Source organism: Podarcis tiliguerta (genome assembly GCF_965153285.1).
Source record: "Podarcis tiliguerta genome assembly, chromosome: 8".
Lineage (NCBI taxonomy): Eukaryota > Metazoa > Chordata > Lepidosauria > Squamata > Lacertidae > Podarcis > Podarcis tiliguerta.
The window spans coordinates 75290036-75313254 of NC_139541.1; the positions used below are offsets into that span (position 1 = coordinate 75290036).

A 23219-nucleotide genomic window follows, 5' to 3' on the forward strand; every position below is an offset into this window, starting at 1 on the left:
GAGTCAGTCTGTCAGGTTCCTATCTCCCAGGCCAAGTGAAAAATGACCTGCAAGGCAGACAGCTAGTCTGCCAGAATTCACAGCCAATATAGTCAACAAACATCCTGCCCCCCCCCCCATGGGGGAAACCATGACTGCTTAAATCAGTATGACCCTGCAGATAGGGCCTAAGAGTAAAAATTACATTCACACTAAATGTTGGGGGGGGGGAGTTGGAAACGGATATGAAAATGTGGAGAAATGAACTTAAAATAAGAATCCAAGAGAAACTGCCTGTGGTACATGCTCCCTTTATGAGCTCCAGCATCGACTCTCATTGGTCCAGTTACAGGGTGGATTTGATTTCAATCATGATTTAAATTACTAGTCAGTAAGACTTGATTTTATTTATTTATTTATTTATTACAGAAAGACTCATTCTTGCTGGTATAATCTTAATATTTACAACGAGATGAAGGCTTCGTTTTTGGAATAATAAATTTTCAGAGTAGTTTTTACAGTTATATCAAAAATTACTGATTTGGTTATATTATTAGAAATACATTGACAGATAATTATGAAATATTTGTGAGGTTTAATAAATTAACTGTTTATATTTGGACACATTATAACAAACAATAACATTATAGCATATGTACCCATGTTTGTTAACTGATGTGGTTAAATGATTTTTTAAGAAATACATTGGAGGGAGTTATAGCACACATGAAAAACTTGAAACAAATCCTTATTTCCTAATGAGGATAGCCTTTGGACTATAATGTAACTTAAATAGAAAACTATCTTTAGAAAGATTTTTGCACCAAAAGCATTTAAAAAAAAAATACAATTTAAATTTTAAAAGTCCAGTTTAAAATTTTAAAATTCTGATTTAAATTTTAAAATCTGATAATTTTGATTTTTTAAAGAATAATAATTGATTTTAATCCACCCTGTCCAGTTACCTGGGCAGCCACAAAACTTATTTCATTGATGAATTCTTTCCCATGAAACCTCCTGAACTGGTCCCATTCAATAAGAAGAAGGGTGGTAGAAACCTCTGGACAGCCAAAGGTTCTCCATTCCTGACTCACATACAACAAATAAATAAATAAAACTGGAGAAATCTCTTTCTGCTCCAAGCAGGCCCTGCTCAACACAAATGGATACCTGAGGCAAACCATAAAATGCTCCCCACCCTGCAGACCCGGAAGAAAGGGTGACTGAAGATTAGGCCTGGGCGACTTATTGATATTTCACCCCAGGTATGAAATATGAGGGGCAGACCGTGATGACAACTTCACTCAGCAGTAAAAAGGTGGGGGAAACCCCACCTATCCTGAGTCCCTCTGCCTCCAGCACCCAGCACACTGAGGAAAAACAAAACAAGCAGCAGCCTGGAGCTGGAGGCAGAGGGACTCAGAAGGGGTGGCAGTTTCATTAAAGATCTATCGCTGAGTGAAATCACCATCATGGTCTGTCCTTCATACCGGGAGTGGGAGAAACAAGCTGCATGAGGAGGCTTATAAAGGTTATTCCTCCCTCCCTCCTTAAACTGCTTGGGTTAAGAGCACACCGCTGCCCTCGCCTCAGCCAAGCAATTTTGCGGAAACCCCAAATGAGCCAGTAGTGGGGCGGGGGCTCAGTTAAAGTGCTCCCCCTCCCCAGCTGCAAGAGCCTGGGTGGAGTGCAGGCTCCAGCCAGAGAAAGCCTTGGCTGCCACCTGGCTGCTTTTTCAGCACAGGAGGAAAGACGGAGCCCAGTCTGCCAGTCGAAGGCAGCCAGGCAGTGCAGGCAGCCCTGCAAGGCACAGGTAGGGTGGCTTTACAGCCTGTGCTTTGTGAATGACCACCCCACAAGGAAAGAGCCAGTGAGCCTGCACAGGCACCAGCGAGGCGGAGGGAGCCTCAGAAAGGAGCTCCGAGGTGGTTTTTGATGCGGGTGCGCTGTGGGTTAAACCACAGAGCCTAGGACTTTCCAATCAGAATGTCAGTGGTTCGAATCCCCGCAACGGGGTGAGCTCCCGTTGCTCGGTCCCTTCTCCTGCCAACATGGCAATTCGAAAGCATGTCAAACTGCAAGTAGATAAATAGGTACCGCTCTGGCGTTAAGGTAAACGGCATTTCCGTGCGCTACTCTAGTTCACCAGAAGTGGCTTAGTCTGGCTGGCACATGACCCGGAAGCTGTACACCGGCTCCCTCGGCCAATAAAGCGAGATGAGCGTTTCAACCCCAGAGTTGGTCACGACGGGACCTATGGTCAGGGGTCCCTTTACCTTTTAAACATACAATGGGGCAAATCTGAAACCAGCGAGACAAACTGTTTGAATAGGACTGGAGTAGATTTGTCCAATATATGAATAGACATTGCAAACATTTTAAATCATTTGCAGGATTGATTTAAAACATTTTGTTAGGTTATGATTTGATACCTGTTTATAAATATTAGAAGTAAGTCTTTTAAGTACGGAGATAAACTAAATAGGGTGATTCAGAAATGCGAAATAAAAGCGTTTGCATATGGAAGTAAGGAGGGGGAGGGGAGGAAGTGAATGCTCAATTTGAGCAAAAATATATGTGATGTAGAAATTTTATTTGGCTGTTACAAAGGGAAAAAGAAATTTCAATAATCATTATATTAAAAAAGAAAATGAAGGAGCTCCAAGGACAATGAACAACAGGGACATGGGGTGGCTCAAATGGGGGAGAGGAACTGACGAGGAGGTGGCAGATCTTGCCTCCAAGGATCACACCACAGCTTCAAAGGCAGCAGCATCAGGCGATGCTTTTCTTGGTGGTCAGATCGCATGCCCCTCTGGATCATCAATCCTTGCCTCATGGGTGGACCAGCCCTATCTCCAGGTCTAGTTGTTTCCTATTCCAATTCTTTCTTTTATAGCACTTTTTGGGTCAAGTGTGGTTCTCAAGTCCTGCATCGATAGAGAGTTGTGTGAGGAAAACTATGCCAGTTTCTCCATAAGCTCAGCAGTGTACACCCAGATCAAGTCAACCTGCTGCAATACAGATATGTGCAACAGCGGACCTCCTGAAAGTAAGTATCATCATCAGGAAAGCTGGTCCCGTAAAACTCAAGTAATGAGAGAAGTCAAAGAAAGACAAACAAGTTTTTGGCAGTGTCCTGATGTCAGGGACTGGCTAGACAAGGAGGAGTGGTGGCAGCCAGTCACTCCAGGAGGTGCCTGAGGGTGACACTAGAAAAGATTTATTTGAGCTTCATTTGGGGGTTGAAAGTCATTCATTATTACCGTTAGAGACTTCTGACAGGAGCGTCACAAGATCGTTTTTGATAGCGTCCAAACCCACTCACCATGACAAGGTGATGATCCAGCGAGTGATAAGGCAGTATGATATCTCTGGATTGGCCATGCCTTCTACAAACATCTGCAACATGGGCTCCTGTCTTCGCCAACAGAACAGTGCTTTCTAAGAGGATATTTGTATTATTAAACAACATAGCATAGTAAAAGGAAGACTGCAGATAGAACAAAACCAAAAACCATGTATCAATAACAAGATTACTTGAACAGCATGCAGCATTCATGAGCAAATATTACAAGGAAGCTTCACAGTTCTACCTTAGTCCTAGAAACATTCCTCACATGATGTTACTCACAGTCCCTCTCCTGCAGCAGCTTCTGATATTTACAACCCTACTCTTTCCTTCAAAGAGCTTAAGGTGTCGTGTCTGGCTCTCCTGCTCACCATTTTAGCCTCAAACACCCGTGTAAAATAAGTCAGGCTAAGGGGCAGTGTCTGGCCCCAGGTCACCCAGCAAGTGTCATGGCTCAAGTACAGATTTGAACTCTGGTCTCCTCCCACCCTTGTTCCTGATGTAGATGTTCACATTCCCTTGGTCCTGATGTAGATCTTCACTCACCGCTCCTTCCTTGGTGGGAGGAGGCACCATTTTGTGGTTCACCTTAGCATTCCCAACACCCTAGTGTAAGCTTTTATTGTAAACACTATAACAACACTAGGACAAAGAATTCTGGGAGTGGTAGTTTCTTAAGGGTGCTGAGGGTTAATTGGAAAAGCCCTATTCCCTTCACAGAGCTATGGATTAGCAAACAAACCCCACACAATAGCTCTTATTAGCTGGCATTTTTTCTTAGGTGAAATCATTATTTTACCAAAACTAAGCACATGTTTTCCCAGAAGTGATTTTTAAGGCTAAAACTACTAAGAGCTTTCTTTCTCTTTACCACTCTAAGGAAGAGGGCCATTTTGTAGAATTTTATCATCATTTGTGTGCATCCATGGCTACCATTTTGTCTCTCAGAATGCCCCCCAGTGGTGCTCAGTGCTAAGCCCAATTGCTTAAATTGATATCCCTGTGCTTGAAATGTTTGCTGTGAATGTGGCCCCTGTCAGAAATCTCTTGCACCATGCCTTAATGTAGCCCTGGATGAATGGAGCATGGCTGAAGCACTCCGCTTGGAGAAGTGTTGGAAGGTGGTACGCATCCATCTTGGAAGGAGGAGTACAATTCCCACCCCTCACGTACAGCAAGTTGTGGTTTGCATCTGCAAAAGAAATACATTGACTAATTGCAATGTTGGTGTGGTGATTGTTTTCCAGCGCCTGAGACTGAGACAAGGCAGCCCAATGGGCTGAAGTGCCCAAGTTGCATCAACATCTTTTCAGATGAGTGTGAGAGCAATAAGACGGTCAGCTGCAGAAATGATGAGGATCAATGCATCTACCTTGGGGGTAGCATGGACTTCGGTGAGTCTTGTATGATGGAGTGCAGCTAGTGCCCCATCTGTACTACACATTTAAAGCATAGATTTTGTTAAATAAAAATACATCTTTAAATTTGCACTTTAAATTGGGGGGGAGGGGTAGGATGGAGACCCACAGGCCATGGGGCCAAAGGCATTCCTCTAGGACTCTCTCTCTCTGGCCTTTGGGATCCTCCTTAGCCACAGCTCCTTTCCCTAGGCCACGCCCCTCACAAGCCCCACTTCATACCCTACCTGTATGCTTTGGCCTGGCTTTATTGTTGCCCCAGAATCTTGGTTACCTGGAGGGAGAACAGAGAGGGGGGTTTGAATGTATCTAGAAAATAGCCTGCCGTGTAAAGGTGAATTTTACATATGTTTCCATTGGCATGTGGACCTCCCAGAAGGTCACCGAGACTGGGAAAAAGCTCTTGGTCTGAGAAAAGTTGCCCACCCTTCTGTTTGAGGAAGTGGGATTTGGATTCCAAAAATATGTGTGTGTGTTTTTCCCAACAGGGGGAAGCAGCACCCTGGGCGCTGTCCGAGGCTGTGCAACAGCTAGTGTGTGTGACTACTTGGATGGGTTGCCAGAGACTGATCTTGCACCATTGGGATTTGAGATCATTCAATTTGAGTGCACTGACGCAATGGACGAGGATGCCACAGAAAACCCCACCGTTTCGCCTAGGGGTTGAAGAAGGGGTGGTCTCAGCCTGAGGGCTCCCAGGCTTTGTTTCTAGAAGTCTAGAAGCTCCTCCTCAAAGACAGGCTGTATTTGACTTTCATGCGCAAATGAGGTCATTGAATCATGCCCAAAATAAATATATATGGCAAATCATGTGTGTTGTATCATTTTACCAAAAGGAACATTTGTTGGGGAAAATAATAGTGCTTGGAGATGGCAGATAGCTTTGGCAGCGGGCAGGGATGACTTTCAGGTCCAATTTGAATCAATAATCAGTCGACTTTGGGTGGTGCATCCCATTTCTCCACTTAAGGTAAAATGGGGAGAAAAAAGAAATGGAAGGAAGATAAAGTCCCTACCAGAGAAGAATGGCAGACTTTGGGCTGCCTTGCTGTCAAGAGTGGTCTATCCCATTTCACCACTAGAGGTAAAATGGGGAGTGCCACAGCAGATCTGCTGCACAAGCTTTGCCTCCATTTTTTAGGGGGACTCGGGTTTCTCCTGGTTCCACAAAAGTTTGAGTTAACTCTTTCTTAGTAAAAACACAATTTTCACAGAGTGTCAGGCCTAATGAACACAACATCATTTCCTGTGGGTCTTACTCCATGAAATCAGTTACCAAGACAAAAGATCCCCAAACACCTCACATCTGCCTAAGTCTCCTCTCCAGGGCTTTTTCCATGACTGAGACTGTGTGCAGCTGATCTCTCCTCTACTCTTTTCATGCCCCTCCTGGGGTTTCTTTTTTGGGGGGGAGTAGCCTGTTGCAGGAGGAGGAGGAGACACCTGTGACCAGAGGCACCAACCTGAGCCCCAGTATGTGGGTGCCCCCCCACACACAAGCACAACATGATGGTATGACGTCACGTCATGCCATCACCTGCTGCCCTTCAAGTAGAGATGTGTATTGATGCTCGGAAAAGTTGTATTTATTAGATGTTATCCTCCCTTCCTCATGTTTGTAAGTTCAGCAGAGTGTATCCCCTTGCTGCTTAAAAAGTCTTTCCTCCCCCCCACCCCCCCACCCCTTAAAACAATAATCACACAGATTCTTGCTTGCAAAAGGTAAAGATAACATATACTCATTCAGAATACTTGTTGAAGAATAACAGATATAGCAGCTTTGTCCAGGCAGGCTTAAAATGGTGATCCAGTTACAAAGACATACTTTGGTCAAGCTGATGGTGGAGTCTGAGCTTTGGAGCTCAGACAAGCAGATGGTTCTACATTGCTGGAAGAATGATGATGAGAGAGCAAAAAGGAAGAGGAAGTGCCCACACCCTCAACAAACGGGGCACAGTGGGAGTGTCTTTCAGAGTTCCTTCTAGGAACCATACAGGAAAATACTCAGAGGGCTTCAGCTCCTCTCATTTGCCTATCTAGCAAACATGCATTGTTGGTTTCGCTGCATGGTAAATATCCCACACTTCACAGGTGGGTGGCAGTCCCCTCACAGAGCAGAGCACATAGTCCACAGGAGAGGCAAGGAAAGTCCGCCTTCTCATTCACCTCTCACCATGCCCAGTCACGCTACCTTTCACCAGGACTTCAGCACCAACTCTCTATTTCCATGGGGTCAAGAAAGCAGCGGCATGTTGACAGAAGAGGAAGCAGAGGGAGGAAGAGACCCCGTGGCATTTTATGTAGTCAAAATATAAATGCTAGTCTTCACACAATATAGGCCAGGGGTCTGCAACCCGCGGCTCCGGAGCCGCATGTGGCTCTTTTACACCTTTGCCGCGGCTCCGGGGTGGATACTAGCGAGGGGAGGAGGCGCATTGTGCGCCCCGACACTCCCCACTGTGGCGGGCGCTGTACTGGCTGTGACGTCGCATGGGGGCGGTGCGTGCGTTAGTCACGCACCGTCCCGACGTCGCCTTCCCGCCCGCCCGCTACATTGTAAGGGGCATGTACGCTGGTCACTGCATTGAAAGGGGGCATGTACGCTGGTCACTGTTTTGAAGGGAAGTGAAGAACACACACACCAAAAAGGTAAGTTGTTAATTTAACGTTTATTTCTATGAGGAGTAATTCTGAGGGGTCAAACAAAGAAATAATAAAAAAGTGACAAAAAAGTTATTTTTATAATGACGAGTTTTGCGGCTCCCAGTTTTTTTCCCCCTTCGGAAACGGGTCCAAGTGGCTCTTTTTGTCTTAAAGGTTGCAGACCCCTGATATAGGCAAACATTTTCTGATGTCCGCCTTGTGATCCCAAACAGGGATGTACTACCTCCCCCCCCCCCCAGGCCCTGTGGAGGGGCATGCAGTGGCTGCATTCAGCCCTCAGGTCAGTGATTCTCCACTTCTGGTATAGATTACTCAAGGCCTCCATAGTTTCCCGTCTTTCTCTCTCCTTTTTCTTCCCTTACTCAGCCAAATGAACAGCTTGGTGATTTTAGAAAGAAATTGTGAAACCATGTTTCTTCAGCAGAAGTGCTCCACAGCGCCGCACGCGTGTGCAGAAAGGGCGCCTCAGGTTACGAAGATTTTGGGATATGGCCAGGCCTCCAGAAAAGATCCCATTCGTAACCACTGTTCTTTCTTCCATCTTTCTTGAATCTTCCAACATTCACTGTCATTGGCTGCCTACAAATTCTAGTATTGTGAGAAAGGAATAACAGCTTTTCTCTGTCCTGTTGCACTAATGGCTTCCTGTGAATTGAAGGCTGACTAAACCACAGATGTGTAGGGAGCTACAAGAATTGCCCCATCAAAGAAACTCACTGCTTGAGGTGTAGCATAAGGGTTTGCACACTCCTCAAGGCCCTTTGGGCTCACATTGCTCAGGAATCTGTGGAAATAGACATAAGCACCTTGAATGTTAAAGGTAAAGGGACCCCTGACCTTTAGGTCCAGTCGTGACCGACTCTGGGGTTGCAGCACTCATCTTGCTTTATTGGCCGAGGGAGCCAGCGTACAGCTTCCGGGTCATGTGGCCAGCATGACTAAGCCACTTCTGGCGAACCAGAGCAGCGCACGGAAACACTGTTTACCTTCTCGCCGGAGCGGTACCTATTTATCTACTTGCACTTTGACGTGCTTTCGAACTGCTAGGTTGGCAGGAGAAGGGACCGAGCAACGGGAGCTCACCCCGTCGCAGGGATTCAAACCGCCAACCTTCTGATCAGCAAGTTCTAGGCTCTGTGATTTAACCCACAGCACCGCCCGCTGTGTTACCTGGCAGCAAATTGGCAACCAGTGCCAATTTCTCAGCAACAGAGTGACATGTGGCCAGTAGCCTGCTGCTATGAGCACTCTGGCTGTTGTGTTCTGCAATAGCTGCAGATTCTGGACCTGATACAAAGACAGCCCCACTGCATACTGCCAATGTCAAGTCTTTAGGTTACCAGTGCATGAACCCCTGTGTCTAGGCTGCCAAGCAATTGACCTATCTCCAAGACCCAGAAATCACTTAGTCATAAGCCTCCATTTTTTCATGGTTCAAGCTCAGTTTGTAGGCTGTTATGCACCATGGCATCCAGGCACCAATCCAGAGTTTGTGTTACAGAGTTTCTAGATTTGGGTATCTTCAACATATGGAAGACACTTCACTCCAGGACTCCAAATGACTGTTCCCAACACCAACATATTGATTTCAATAGCCACTGCATACCCTCCAGCATTCCTCAGATGAAAATAGGGACATTTCTCACTCCCCACAACTGACACTCCCACCATTTTTGTCCCCCCATGCCCACATACAGCATCTTCTGTCAGAAGAATGGCAAGTTCCACAACCACATCACGAAAAGGACACAGCACGTACAGCCTCCACTGACCAGAGAAAACCTCATAATCCCAATTTTATTTTATTTCATGCTTTGGTACATTTACAAAAAGAAAAGCATGCATTAATAAATAAATTTTAGAAGGTGGCAACATTAGACAAACACACACACACAGTGGTACCTCGGGTTACAAATGCTTCAGGTTACATACGCTTCAGGTTACAGAATCTGCTAACCCAGAAATCTTACCTCGGTTTAAGAACTTTGCTTCAGGATGAGAACAGCAGCAGCAGAATGCTCCATTAGCTAAAGTGATGCTTCAGGTTAAGAACAGTTCCAAGTTAAGAACGGACCTCCGGAATGCATTGAGTACGTAACCAGGTTTTAAGTTGAATAAGATGAAAACAAAGGTTTTAGAGAAAAATGTAACCCCGAATGAGAGGGAGAAGTTTCAGGAGGAGACAAGATTAACATTGGTTAAGAAAGTGAAATATTTAGGGGTTAATATGACTGCCAAAAATGTGAATTTATTTAAGGACAATTATGAAAAATGTTGGATTGAAGTGAAATGGGATCTAGAAATATGGTCAAGGTTGAAGTTTTCATTGTTAGGCTGAATTGCTGTGATAAAAATGAACGTGTTCCCAAGGATGTTGTTTCTGTTTCAAACACTGCAAATTTTGGACAAGATGGATTGTTTCAAGAAGTGGCAGAAAGAAATTTCCAGATTTGTTTAACAGTTTGTTTAACACCAGTCAAGCTTGCAAAAATATATAATTTGCCCAATAATAAATGCTGGAAATGTAATGAGATTGAAGGTGCATTCTTTCACCTTTGGTGGACATGCCCAAGGATTAAGATCTTCTGGGAGATGATTTATAATGAAATGAAAAAGGTATTTAAATATACCTTCTTGAAGAAACCAGAGGCCTTTCTCCTCGGCATGGTCGGCCAATTGGTGTCAAAGAAGGACAGAACTTTCTTTACGTATGCCACAACAGCAGCAAGAATACTTATTGCGAAGTATTGGAAGACACAAGATCTACCCACCCGGGAAGAATGGCAGATGAAGCTGATGGACTACATGGAATTGGTGGAAATGACTGGCAGAATCCAAGACCAGGGAGAAGAGTCGGTGGAAGAAGATTGGAAAAAAATTAAAGTATGTTTACAGAAATATTGCAAAATTAATGAATGTTAAAAGAATGCTGGAATGAAGCTATATGGTTTTAGCAGAAATGTTATAAAGAATTAAGTAAAAACTGATTGTTAATGGGCCAAAGTGGAAAATTTAAAGTTAGATTGGGTTAAGATAAATTATAGAACAAAAATGGAGAAAGATGGAAAGGATTTGCTGAAATAGCTAATTGAACTAGAATACAAAAAAGGGAGGTGTGAGGAGGTCGATGAAACAAGTAAATGAAAGGTAAAGATAAGGAAATGTTGGATGTTTTTTTAAATGTTTTTGTTTTTCTTGTTGTTCTGATGTATTGTTTTTTCTGTTTTCCTTTTATTTTTGATGTATTGTATGTTAAAATTTTTATTGTTTCTTTTCTTTTTTTCTTTTTCTGTAACTATCAAACTTCTAATAAATACTATTAAAAAAAAAATAAGTACATAACCAGAGGTACTACTCTCTCTCTCTCTCTCTGTGTGTGTGTATATATATATATATATATATATATATATATATATATATGGGGGGGGGATCTAGACTCCATGCCGTCCAGGGAGGCTTTACCCTCTGCCTGCCCCTCAGATCCAATGCATTATGTGGGGAAGGGCCTCAGTTGTAGTAGCCTCTCCTCCTTTACCTTTGCCATCTCTGCATATAATCATCATCATCATTTAATAATCATTTATTATTTATACCCCACTGATTTGGCTGGCTTTCCCCAGCCACTCTGGGTGGCCTCCAGCAGAATATTAAAACACAATTCTAAGGCTTTCACCATCCATTCTTCCTTTCAGGGTATTCTCACAACTTTCCACTTCTTAGCATTAAGACCCCTTGCCACTGTCGCTGCACATCTAAATACAGCTGCATATATAAGGCAAATGACGTGGAGCTGAGCTTGTGTATTTCTTTGACTTTCATCACAAGTGAAGCAAAAGCAAATGATGTGGAACTGAGCTTGTGTATATCCAGCCCAAGTAAAAGACAGTACCTTAAATACGCTAGCTCCTCTGGACACAGACATGCAATCCCCACCACCTGCTCTTAAATGTAACCAACTTATTTTAAAGAGCAAGTGGACCAATTCTTTAGCCCAAAAACAAGTGCATTTAATGGGGCAGAAGAAATCTAGATTGTGAGTCACTGTGCATTTAATTACTGCACAACAAAGGAAACTGGAAATACACTTACCAAAAATAAATAAATTTGTGATTCTGACTATCAGAGAAATCTGGCAAAATTGCCTGGACTTCTGGAAATCTAATCCAATTTCACTGCTGAGCTTTGAATTCTGGTGTCACCTGATGGGGCTTCACTTCCTGGGTGGTGAAATTGAGGGTGCCACAGGTTAAAGGGGGGACATGTCCTTGGAGCTCTTGGAAGGGGGAAGAGATTGATTTACCCCAAATGCAACTACATTTAATGGGAGTGAGGGGATCTGGGTCACTGTGCATTTTATTACTGTACCACAAGGGAAACTGTGGACAGACATTTGTCCCCCTTTCAAAAAAGTTCATGCTGTCAGGGAAACCGCCTTGGCTTCCAGAAACCTAATCCAATTTCAGTGCTGTAACCTGATGGGACTCATTTCCTCACATGCAGGATTGAGAAATTGAGGCTGGCACAGATTAGGAGGGACGTGTCCTTGGAGTTATTGGAAGGGGGAAGAGATTTAATTGCTTTTCAACACTGTGATTTATATTATGGTATAGCACAATTAGAATTCTGGCAATTTGTTGCACTGCCCTGAATCCATTGTTCCTGGGTGCTGGCAAAGTGCTTCTTGCAATCCTCTACAAATTCCTCCAACTAAGCCTTAGTTCCTTGCTTGTTCTCGAACTCCTTCTTGGCTCTTCAGCTCTCAAGAATGATGAAGACACTCCTGATCTCCTGCCTCCTCTTGACCCTTCTGAATCCAGGTGAGCAGAACCACAGCTGCTGGGCTGTTCATCATGTTTCCAGGAAGGAATTACAGTAAGTGGGGGGTGGGTCAGCCATTAAAGCAGGAGAAGAAAGGAACAAGGACTTGTGCTTCCTTTGAAAGGGAGAGGAATAAAGCATATGGTCAAGCTACAAGGGATCTTCAATCAGGATAGTTTGTTCCCAACATTTGTTTTTATTTAACCAAATCCATACTGAGAGGTGAAGTATCCCCAAGTACATTGGGGGAGCAATGGGGGCAGTCGCCCACTCTTGGATAAACCAGAATCCTAGGTTTCATCTACAACAAAGAGTATGTTTCTTGAACTTCTTTTTTTCTTTTTGAATAATATTTTATTAAGTTTTACAAAAAAGCATAAAACAACAATAAATAAACAACCTCACAACAAAAAAACAGAAAAATAGATACTATAACACACAAACACAAAACAGCAAAATACAACAAAGAAAATAAACATATTAAAAACAATTTTTGTCTCCTTGTATTCTTTACATTAACTTATTTCTCCGACTTCCCCAGACCTTCCTTCCCTGTATTCCAAATCAAATATTCTGTCTGCAAATTCTTTCCCTCTATCATATTTTGATTTTCTGATACTCTTAAAGTCTAGTAGATAGTTGCATTTCCTTAAGTCTGGCAAAATATTGAATCTTTCTCTAATCACTTTTTCCCAAATACCCATTCACCCTCAATCCGATGTCATCAAACATTCATTATCTTATAATGTTTCTGTAAATAGTCCTTAAATTTTCTCCAGTCTTCCTTCACCGTCTCTTCTCCCTGGTCTCTGATTCTGCCAGTCATTTCTGCCAATTCCATATAGTCAATAACTTTCATCTGCCATTCTTCCAGTGTGGGTAGCTGTTGAGTCTTCCAATACTGTGCGATGAGTATCCTTGCTGCTGCTGTAGCATACATGAAAAATGTCCTATCCTTCTTGTGCACCTGTTGGCTAACCATACCCAGGAGAAAGGCTTCTGGTTTCTTCGGGAATGTGTATTTAAACACTTTTTTCAGCTCATTATAAATCATCTCCCAGAATGCCTTTATCCTTGGGCATGTCCACCAAAGGTGAAAGAATGTACCTTCAACCTCTTGACATTTCCAGCATTTATTATCAGGTAAGTGATAGATTTTTGCAAGCTTGACTGGTGTCATGTACCACCTGTATATCATTTTCATAATATTCTCTCTTAAAGCATTAGATGCCGTAAATTTCATACCAGTGGTCCATAACCTTTCCCAGTCAGCGAACATTATGTTATGACCCAAGTCTTGGGCCCACTTAACCATCACTGATTTCATTTCCTCATCTTGTGTATTCCATTTTAACAGCAAGTTGTACATTCTTGACAAAATCTTAGTTTTGGGTTCTAACAGTTCTGTTTCCAATTTTGATTTTTCCACCTGGAAGCCAATTTTTCCATCCATTTTAAAAGCCTCCATTATTTGATGATAATGAAGCCAATCTCAGACTTTACTTTTTAATTTATCAAAACTCTGTCATTTCAATTTTGATAAATGTTTCTTGAACTTCTTTCCTGTTTGCTTACCTCATCATCCACTCAAATTCTACCCCTTCCTCCTGAAACTTTGTTCTCAATATTAAATCTTTATTTTACCAAATGCATACAGAGGTGTGGCATCCCCAAGTACATTGGGGCAGCAAAAGAGGCAGTAGTTCACTTTTCAATAAACCAGAATCCTAGCTTAAATTTAAAGAAGTGGTGTCCAAAATTTTTCAAAGAGGGCCAGATTTGATGAAGAGAAAAACCATGGGGGCTGACCAAACGGCCAACCAAAGTTGTTAACCTTTTATTTCGGAGCGGAATTATCTTGCGCCCACCCCATGCAATCTTTTAGTTTGCTGGTGTTACACACCACCCGAATCTCTGAGTGGAGTCAGGTCTCAGGGGTACCAGATGTGCTTACCAGAGCCTGTCATGTTTGCTGGTGCTGATGGGAGTTGTAGTGCAACAACTTCGGGGGGGTTCAAGGTTTCCCCACACCTTCTCTACTGGTCCTCTCCCTCAGCATGCAGAAGCCATCTTGGACTATCATTCTCTGGTCTATGCAAGGCCCACCCCCATTCAGAGTTTAAGAACTACAGAGGGAACATATATAGAAAGCATTATGTAGCTGAACAATGGTCCATCTAGTCTAGCCTCTTGTTCGTGCCATGGGTGAAGCCCGAAAGCAGGATCTGAGTGCAACAGCTCCCTTTCTGCAGTTTCCAGTAACTAGTATTCAGACAAATAGTGCCTCCAATGTTGCAGAAGAAATGTATCAATTGCGAATGGTAAACATGAATTTATCAAGTCTGCTTTTGAAGCTATCAAAGTCGGTGGCCCTTGCTGCCTCTCGCAAGATGGCATTTGTAGCAGAAAGTGTTGTGTTCTTGTACCTTGACGCAGACTTATTCCCCCTACACAGTTACTAAAATTTTCTAAACCCATTTTCCCCTGTCTGCAGTGGCATCTCTGATATGTGAGTCTTGTTGGAATGAAGGAGAAGATTGCAGAAATGCCACCACTGAGGAGTGTGACGAGTCCAGTGATCAGTCCTGCATGTCTGCCCTTGCAGTTGGCAAATTGGGTAAGTGAGAAGAACTTTCAACCTCTTTGATCACCAAAAGGTAAACCCCCTGACTCATTTTCTAAGGCCATATCTTCGCCACAAGCCACGGAACATGACTTTTCATAAAGTAGTGTTCTAGGTTCTGCATTGCCTGTAGGAGCAGGGAAGAAATTCAAGTCAGTTCATATTTAAAGGTGTGTTTACTCAATTGGCAGAGGAAAACAAAGCCATCCTTCAGAATCTGCCCTTCTCCCATTTTTGCAATTCACTTGTCCAGCCATGTAATCAGTAGACAAATGCAAATACTACGAGTGTAAAGTGTGCATATAGGAACCTACAACAAATGAAGCAACAGTCACCTAATACATAAGAAGAGCTAAAAATAAAGATAGAAAAGAAGCCAAACAATAGTCAGTAACAGCAACAAAACAAGCCAAACAATACCCCAACCCAAGTTTCCGTTCAGCAGCCTCAGCTTTTGGAGTTGGAGTCAGTCTGTCTGGTTCCCATCTCCCAGGCCAAGTGAAAAATGACCTGCAAGGCAGAGAGCTAGTCCACCAGGATTCACAGCCAATATGGTCAACAAACATCCCCCCCACCCCCATGGGGGAAACCATGACTGCTTAAATCAGTATGACCCTGCACATAGGGCCTAAGAGTAAAAGTAACATTCACATGAAATGTTGAGGGGGTGGGGGAGTTGGAAACTGATATGAAAATGTGGAGAAATGAACTTCCCATGAAACCTCCTGAACTGATCCCATTCAATAAGGAGAAGGGTGGTAGAAACCTCTGCACAGCCAAAGGTCCTCCATTCCTGACTCACATTCAACAAATAAATAAATAAAACTGGAGAAATCTCTTTCTGCTCCAAGCAGGGCCTGCTCAACACAACTGGATACCTGAGGCAAATCATAAAATGCTCCCCACCCCAGATTAGGCCTGGGCGATTTATTGATATATCATCCCAGGACCGGTATGAGGGGCAGACCGTGATGACAGATTCACTTAGCAGTAAATCGGTGGGGGAAACCCCGCCTGTCCTGAGTCCCTCTGCCTCCAGCACCCAGCACACTGAGGAAAAACAAAACAAGCTGCATCCTGGAGCTGGAGGCAGAGGGACTCAGGAGGGGTGGCAGTTTCATTAAAGATATATCGCTAAGTGAAATCACCATCATGGTCTGTCTCTCATACCGGCAGTGGGAGAAACAAGCTGCATAACGAGGCTTATAAAGATTATTCCTCCCTCCCTCCCTCCTTAAACTGCTTGGGTTAAGAGCACACCGCTGCCCTCGCCTCAGCCAAGCAATTTTGCGGAAACCCCAAATGAGCCAGTAGTGGGGCGGGGGCTCAGTTAAAGTGCTCCCCCTCCCCAGCTGCAAGAGCCTGGGTGGAGTGCAAGCTCCGGCAAGAGACAGCCTTGGCTGCCACCTGGCTGCTTTTTCAGCACAGGAGGAAAGACGGAGCCCAGTCTGCCAGTCGAAGGCAGCCAGGCAGTGCAGGCAGCCCTGCAAGGCACAGGTAGGGTGGCTTTGCAGCCTGCGCTTTAATAATAATAATAATAATAATAAATAATAATAATAATAATTTTTTATTTATACCCCGCCCTCCCCAGCCAAGGCCGGGCTCAGAGCGGCTTACAAGCAATAATAAAAACAAGATGAATGATTACAACTTAAAACAAAAGTAAAGTACAACATTAAAATAATGGAACATTAAAATATTAAAATGTAGCCTCATCGGAGGAGGAGAAGGAAAAGAAAAAAGAAAGAGAGGGAGGGAATCAAATTGGCTCCAAGCCAAAGGCCAGGCGGAACAACTCTGTCTTACAGGCCCTGCGGAAAGAAATCAGATCCTGCAGGGCCCTGGTCTCATGAGGCAGAGCGTTCCACCAGGCCGGAGCCAGAGTTGAAAAGGCCCTGGCTCTGGTTGAAGCCAATCTAACTTCCTTAGGGCCTGGGACTACTAGGGTGTTGTTATTTATGGACCTTGAGGCTCTCCGTGGGGCATACCAGGAGAGGCCGGTCCCGTAGGTACGAGGGTCCTAGGCCGCGAAGGGCTTTAAAGGTCAAAAGCAGCACCTTAAATCTGACCCTGTACTCCACCGGGAGCCAGTGCAGCTTGAAAAGCACTGGGTGAATATGCTCCCATGGCAGAGACCCCGTGAGGAGCCTCGCTGCAGCATTCTGTACCCGCTGGAGTTTCTGGGACAGCTTCAAGGGCAGCCCTGCGTAGAGCGAATTACAGTAGTCAAGCCTGGAGATGACCGTCGCATGGATCACTGTGGCCAGGTCGGGGCGGGAAAGGTAAGGGACCAACTGCTTGATGCGGCGAAGGTGGAAAAATGTCGCCTTGGCTGTTGCTGTAACTTGCGCCTCCATGGAAAGGGAGGCGTCAAGGATTACACCCAAACTCTTAACAGAAGGCAATGGTGCTAATTGGGCCCCCGCAAGAGAAGGGAGTTGGTCCCTCATCCCCATGCCATCCCGACCTAGCCATAGGACCTCTGTCTTCGAAGGATCTAGTTTCAATCAGCTCCCACGAAACCATCCAGCCACAGCTTCCAAACATCTGGTCAGTGTGTTCAGGGCCGAGTCAAATGAATAACCATCCCACAAGGAAAGAGGCAGTGTGCCTGTATGGGCACCAGCGAGGCGGAGGGAGCCTCAGAAAGGAGCTCCGAGGTGGTATTTGCTTAAATGTATAGAATTCAAGATAAGGTATGTTGAATATGTAAGGAGAGGGAAGGGAACTTCTTTCATATGTGGTGGATGCGTCCGAAGATTAAAGCCTACTGGGATGTGATATATAATGAACTGAAAAAGATTTTCAAAAATAATTTTAGTAAAAAAACTAGAGGCTTTTTTATTAGGGATAATAGGTGAAAAAATTCCCCAAAAGACATAAATATATTTATGTATGCTACCATGGCAGAAAGGATACTTTTAGCCCAGAAATGGAAGCAGCAGGAACTTACAACGTTGGAAGAATGCCAGACAAAGATGATTGAATACGCTGAGCTGGCGAGACTGACAGGAAAAATCCGAAACCAGCGAGACAAAGTGTTTGAAAAGGACTGGAGTAAATTTGTACAATACATGAATGAACATTACAAACTTTTTAAAACATTTACAGGATTGATTTAAAATATTTTGTTGGGGTTATGATTTGATACCTGGATATAAATATTAGAAGTAAGTCTTTTAAGTATGGAGATAAAGTAAACAGGGTGATTTAGAAATGAGAAGATAAAAGTGATTGCATATGGAAGTCAGGGAGGGGGGCGGGAGGAAGTCAATGCTCAATTTGAGCAAACATATATGTGATGAGGAAAAATTATTTGGTTGTTATAAAGGAAAAAAAAAAATTAAATAAACATTATATTAAAAAAGAAAAAGGAAGGAGCTCCAAGGTCCCTGCCACGAACAACAGGAACATGGGGTGGCTCAAATGGGGGAGAGGAACTGACGGGGAGGTGACAGATCTTGCCTCCAAGGATCACACCACAGCTTCAAAGGCAGCAGCATCAGGCAATGCTTTTCTTGGTGGTCAGATCGCAAGCTCCTGTGGATCCTGCCACATAAAGGTAAAGGGACCCCTGACCATTAGGTCCAGTTGTGACCGACTCTGGTGTTGCGGCGCTCAACTCGCTTTATTGGCCGAGGGAGCCGGCGTACAGCTTCCGGGTCATGTGCCAGCATGACTAAGCCACTTCTGGCATACCAGAGCAGCGCACGGAAAAGCCGTTTACCTTTCCACCGGAGTGGTACCTATTTATCTAATTGCACTTTGACGTGCTTTCAAACTGCTAGGTGGGCAGGAGCCTCATGGGTGGACCAGCCTTATCTCCAGGTCTAGTTATTTCCTTTTCAATTTTTTTCTTTTATAGCACTTTTGGGGTCAACAATGGCTATCAAGTCCTGCATCGATACAGAGTTGTGCGATGCAGACTATGCCAGTTCCTCCATAACCTCATCAATGTACATGCACGGCAAGATCTCCTGCTGCAAGACAGATATGTGCAACAGCGGACCTCCTGAAAGTAAGTATCATCATCAGGAAAGATGATCTCACAAAACTCAAGCAATGAGAGAGGTCAAAGAAAGACAAACAAGTTTTTCGCAGTATCCTGATGTCAGGGACTGGCTAGACAAGGAGGAGTGGTGGTAGCAGCCAGTCGCTCCAGGAGGTGCCTGAGGGTGACAATAAGAAAGAATATTTCAAACCTTATTCAGATTGGTGGGACAGGGAGGAGCCACTGAAAGAGGGAACCAGAAGAGAAGCATTGGAGCCATAGTATGGGGGTGGCGGGAACTAATAGAACAAAACTCAAAATCCCAATGAGAAGATTACTTGAACAACGTGCAGCATCTATTAGCAAAAATTACAAGGGAGCATCACCGTTTTACCTTAGTCCTAGAAACACCCCTCCCGTAATTTTACTCACAGTTCCTCTCCTACAGCAGCTTCTAGTATTTGCATCCTATGCTTTCCTCCAAAATGCTTTAGCTCCTGCTCACCATTTTAGCCTCAAAATATCCAGTGAAATAGGTTAAACTGAGAAATGGTTCCTGGCCACTCAGCAAGTGTCATGGCTAGTGGAATTTGAACCGTGGTCTCCTAGATTCTGGTCCAACCCTCTAACCACTACACTTCACTGGTTCCTTGGTTTCCCAGAGTTCTAGCCCCCAAACCTAGAGTGACCCATTTTCTTTGATGCATTTGCATTTGTAGAGATATTTTGAGTGGGACAGGCCTCTGTCCTTCTTGTATGGGAGGGAACTCATTTCTTTTAGGTTTGCATTCAGGGAATTGATACCTTCAGGTTAAAGCAAATGCTAAGAAAGATGTATTAGATGCAATGGGCTCCAGTGCCACCTAATTACTAAGCTATAGAGGAACACTATCTACACAAAGGGGAGAACCAGGTGGTGCAAAGAATAAAAAGTTAAAAAAATTACATTTGTTGCTCCACTCACTTTCACAACAGGCCCTGCCACTGGCATGCGGCCTTGAGAAGCTTGCCCTCAAGGAAATGTGGCCCTCAATGAAAACAGTTAATACGAAGGTTCAAACTGTAAGCCTCGGCTAGGCCACTGGCATACACCAGTTGCTGACACAGGCCTGTATCACCATCACCACATGTTCACAGATGTTTATGTATCACCAGATGTTCACATTTCCTTGTTCCTGATGTAGATCTTCACTCACCCATCCTTCCTTGGTGGGAGGAGGCACCATTTTATGGTTCGCCTTAGCATTCACAACACCGTGGTGTAAGCTTTTATTGTAAAAACTATAACAACACTAGGACAAAGAATTCTGGGGGTGTTAGATTTTTAAGGGTGTTGAGAGTTAATTGGAAAACCCCTGTTCCCCTCACAGAGCTATGGATTAGCAAACAAACCCCACACAATAGCTCTTATTAGCTGGCATTTTTTCTTAGGTCAAATCATGATTTTACCAAAACTAAGCACATGTTTTCCCAGAAGTGTTTTTAAAGTATAAAACTACTAAGAGCTTTCTTTCTCTTTCCCGCTCTAAGGAAGAGGGCCATTTTGTAGAATTTTATCATCGTTTGTGTGCATCTGTGGCTGCCATTTTGTCTCTCAGAATGTCACCCAATGCTGCTCAGTGCTAAGCCCAATTGCTTAAAGTGGTATCCCTGTGCTTGAAATGTATGTTGTGAAAGTGGCCCCTGTCAGAAATCTCTTGTACCATGCCTTAATGTAGCCCTGGATGAATGGAGCATAGCTGAAGCACTCCACTTGCAGAAGTGCTAGAAGGTGGTACGCATCCATCTTGGAAGGAGTACAATTCCTACCCCTCACATACAACAAGTTGTGGTTTGCATCTACAAAAGAAATACATTGACTAACTGCAATGTTGGTGTGGTGATTGTTTTCCAGTGCCTGAGAGTGAGACGAGGGAGCCCAATGGGCTAAAGTGCCCGAGTTGCATCAACATCTTGTCAGACAAGTGCGAGGGCTTGAAGACCGTCAGCTGCAGAAATGAGGAGGATCAATGCTTCTACGTTGGCGGTCGCATTAAGTTCGGTGAGTCTTGTATGATGGAGTGCAGCTAGAGCCCCATCTGTACTATGCAGTTAAAGCAGTATCACGCCACTTTGAGCCGTCATGGCTTCCTCTAAAAGATGCTAGGATACTTTGTTTATTAAGGGTGCTGAAAGTTATTAGGAGACCTACGTTGCCCTCACAGAGTAAGGGGATGGGCAGGAGCCCAAGGAGGAGGGGTGTGTGCGCAGGGAGGTGGGGGGAGGAGGAGAATACAGGGAAGGGGCTAGTGATTTCTGCGGTTCTTGTCTGGAACCCTATGCCTCTTTATTCCATTTTTTCCCCAGCAACACCTTAAAAGCCCATTCAGATAGGCACATTCTCTATTCCCTTTTGCTGTTCATTCCAATGAGTTTTAAATGTTTTAATGGTTTTAACTGCTAATATAAATATTTCTTGTAAACCCCTAGCAGTTTTTACTGCAAACAAGCGGTATACAGATTTTGTTAAATAAAAATACATCTTAAAAATTGCACTTTAAATTGGGGGGGGGGGCAGGATGGAAACCCACAGGCCCAGGAGCCACAGGCATTCCTCTAGGACTCTCTCTCTCTGGCCTTTGGGATCCACCTTTCCACACCTCCTTTCCCTAGGTCACACCACTCACAAGCCCCACTTCATACCCTACCAATATGCTTTGGCATGGCTGGATTGTTGCCCCTGAACTCTTGTTAACCTGGAGGGAGGACAGAGAGGGGGGTTTGAATGTATGTATAAAATGGCCTGCCGTGTAAAGGTTAATTTTACATATGTTTCCATTGGCATGTGGACCTCCCAGAAGGTCACCCAGACTGGAAAAGGGCTCTTGGTCTGAGAAAAGTTGCCCACCCTTCTGTTTGAGGGAGAGGGTTTTGGATTCAAAAAATATGTGTGTGTTTTTCCCAACAGGGAAAAGCAGCCTGAGGGGCGCTATCCGAGGCTGTGGAACAGCTAGTTTGTGTGACTACTATGAGGGGTTGCTGGAGACTGATCTTGAATCATTAGGAGTTGAGATCACTCAATTTGAGTGCACTGAAGCAATGGACGAGGATTCCAATGAGCTGTAGCTGAGAGAAGCTGTAGCCCAGAAGAACCCACCATTTATGGAATTTGGAGGCCTAGTGGTTGAAGCAGGGGAGGTCTCAGCCTGAGGACACCAAAGCATTCTTTCCAGAAGTCTAGAAGCTCCTCCTTAAAGAAAGACTGTACTTGACTTTCAGGTGCAAATGAGGTCATTGAATCATGTCCAAAATAAATATATATGGCTAATCATGTGTGTTGTATCATTTTACCAAAAGCAACATTTCTTGGGCAAAATAATAGTGCTTGGAGGTGGGAGATAGCTTTGGCAGTGGGCAGGGGTGAAATCCCTGGCCAGACTTTCAGGTCCAATTTTAATCAATTAATATTAGCCGACTTTGGGTGGTGCATCCCATTTCTCCACATAAGGTAAAATGGGGAGAAAAAAGAAATGGAAGGAAGATAAAGTCCCTACCAGAGAAGAATGGCAGACTTTGGGCTGCCTTGCTGTCAAGAGTGGTCTATCCCATTTCGCCACTAGAGGTAAAATGGGGAGTGCCACAGAAGAAGAAGAAGAGTTTGGATTTGATATCCTTTCACTCCCTTTAAGGAGTCTCAAAGTGGCTAACATTCTCCTTTCCCTTCCTCCCCCACAACAAACACTCTGTGAGGTGAGTGGGGCTGAGAGAAGTGTAACTGGCCCAAGGTCACCCAGCAGCTGCATGTGGAGGAGCGGAGACGCGAACCCGGTTACCCAGATTACGTGACTACCGCTGTTAACCACTACACCACACTGGCTCACAGCAGTTGTGCTGCGCAATCCCCACCAAAGCTAATACTTCAGGAATTCTTTAAGACTCAGTCAATGAGTACAGTATATTTTCTTCTGCAAAACCATGTAAATATTCTAAGGTATTTACAGTGGTGCCTCGCAAGACGAAATTAATTCGTTCTGCGAGTTTTTTCGTCTTGTGAATTTTTTCGTCTTGCGAAGCACCACTGTGTATTGAAGGTTTCTCATAGGAATGCATTGGCGGTTTTTTTAAAAAAAAGGCGAAAGATGTTTCGTCTTGTGAAGCAAACCAATAGGGAAATCCGTCTTGCGAAGCAACTCAGAAAATGAAAAACTCTTTCGTCTTGCGAGTTTTTCGTCTTCCAAGGCATTCGTCTTGCGAGATACCACTGTACTTGTTGTGGCCTGTCCCTCTTGTACAAATTCAGATACTTCTTAAAGTGTCGTTTTGAAATTCCTGGGGGAGATTAATCAATCACAGTCCTATACTGGGACACATTTCAGTCATGTAACAGCTCAGACT

At 44.1% G+C, this 23219-nt stretch overlaps 2 protein-coding genes across 3 annotated transcripts in view; both read left to right on the top strand.

Annotated features, from left to right (window-relative positions):
- The window catches only part of LOC310684686 (phospholipase A2 inhibitor NAI-like), a 118790-nt gene extending 113231 nt beyond the window's left edge, over positions 1–5559 (top strand). The window contains exons 4-6 of the mRNA XM_083456152.1: positions 2879–3031; positions 4579–4725; positions 5238–5559. Of these exons, the coding sequence (XP_083312278.1) occupies positions 2879–3031; positions 4579–4725; positions 5238–5416 (479 nt within the window). The 3' untranslated portion in view covers positions 5417–5559. The remainder of the gene's footprint in view (positions 1–2878; positions 3032–4578; positions 4726–5237) is intronic.
- Positions 5560–12007: 6448 nt separating this feature from the next.
- Positions 12008–23219, top strand: part of LOC310684684 (phospholipase A2 inhibitor NAI-like) — a 39868-nt gene continuing 28656 nt past the window's right edge. Inside the window, exons 1-5 of one of the 2 annotated variants that reach the window (XM_083456151.1) lie at positions 12010–12230; positions 14726–14848; positions 18720–18872; positions 20740–20886; positions 21793–21973. In XM_083456151.1, the coding sequence (XP_083312277.1) occupies positions 12179–12230; positions 14726–14848; positions 18720–18872; positions 20740–20886; positions 21793–21950 (633 nt within the window). In that variant the 5' untranslated portion in view covers positions 12010–12178 and the 3' untranslated portion in view covers positions 21951–21973. Of the gene's footprint in view, positions 12231–14725; positions 14849–18719; positions 18873–20739; positions 20887–21792; positions 21974–23219 lie in introns of those variants that run through there. The other variant, XM_083456149.1, reaches the window with a different exon arrangement.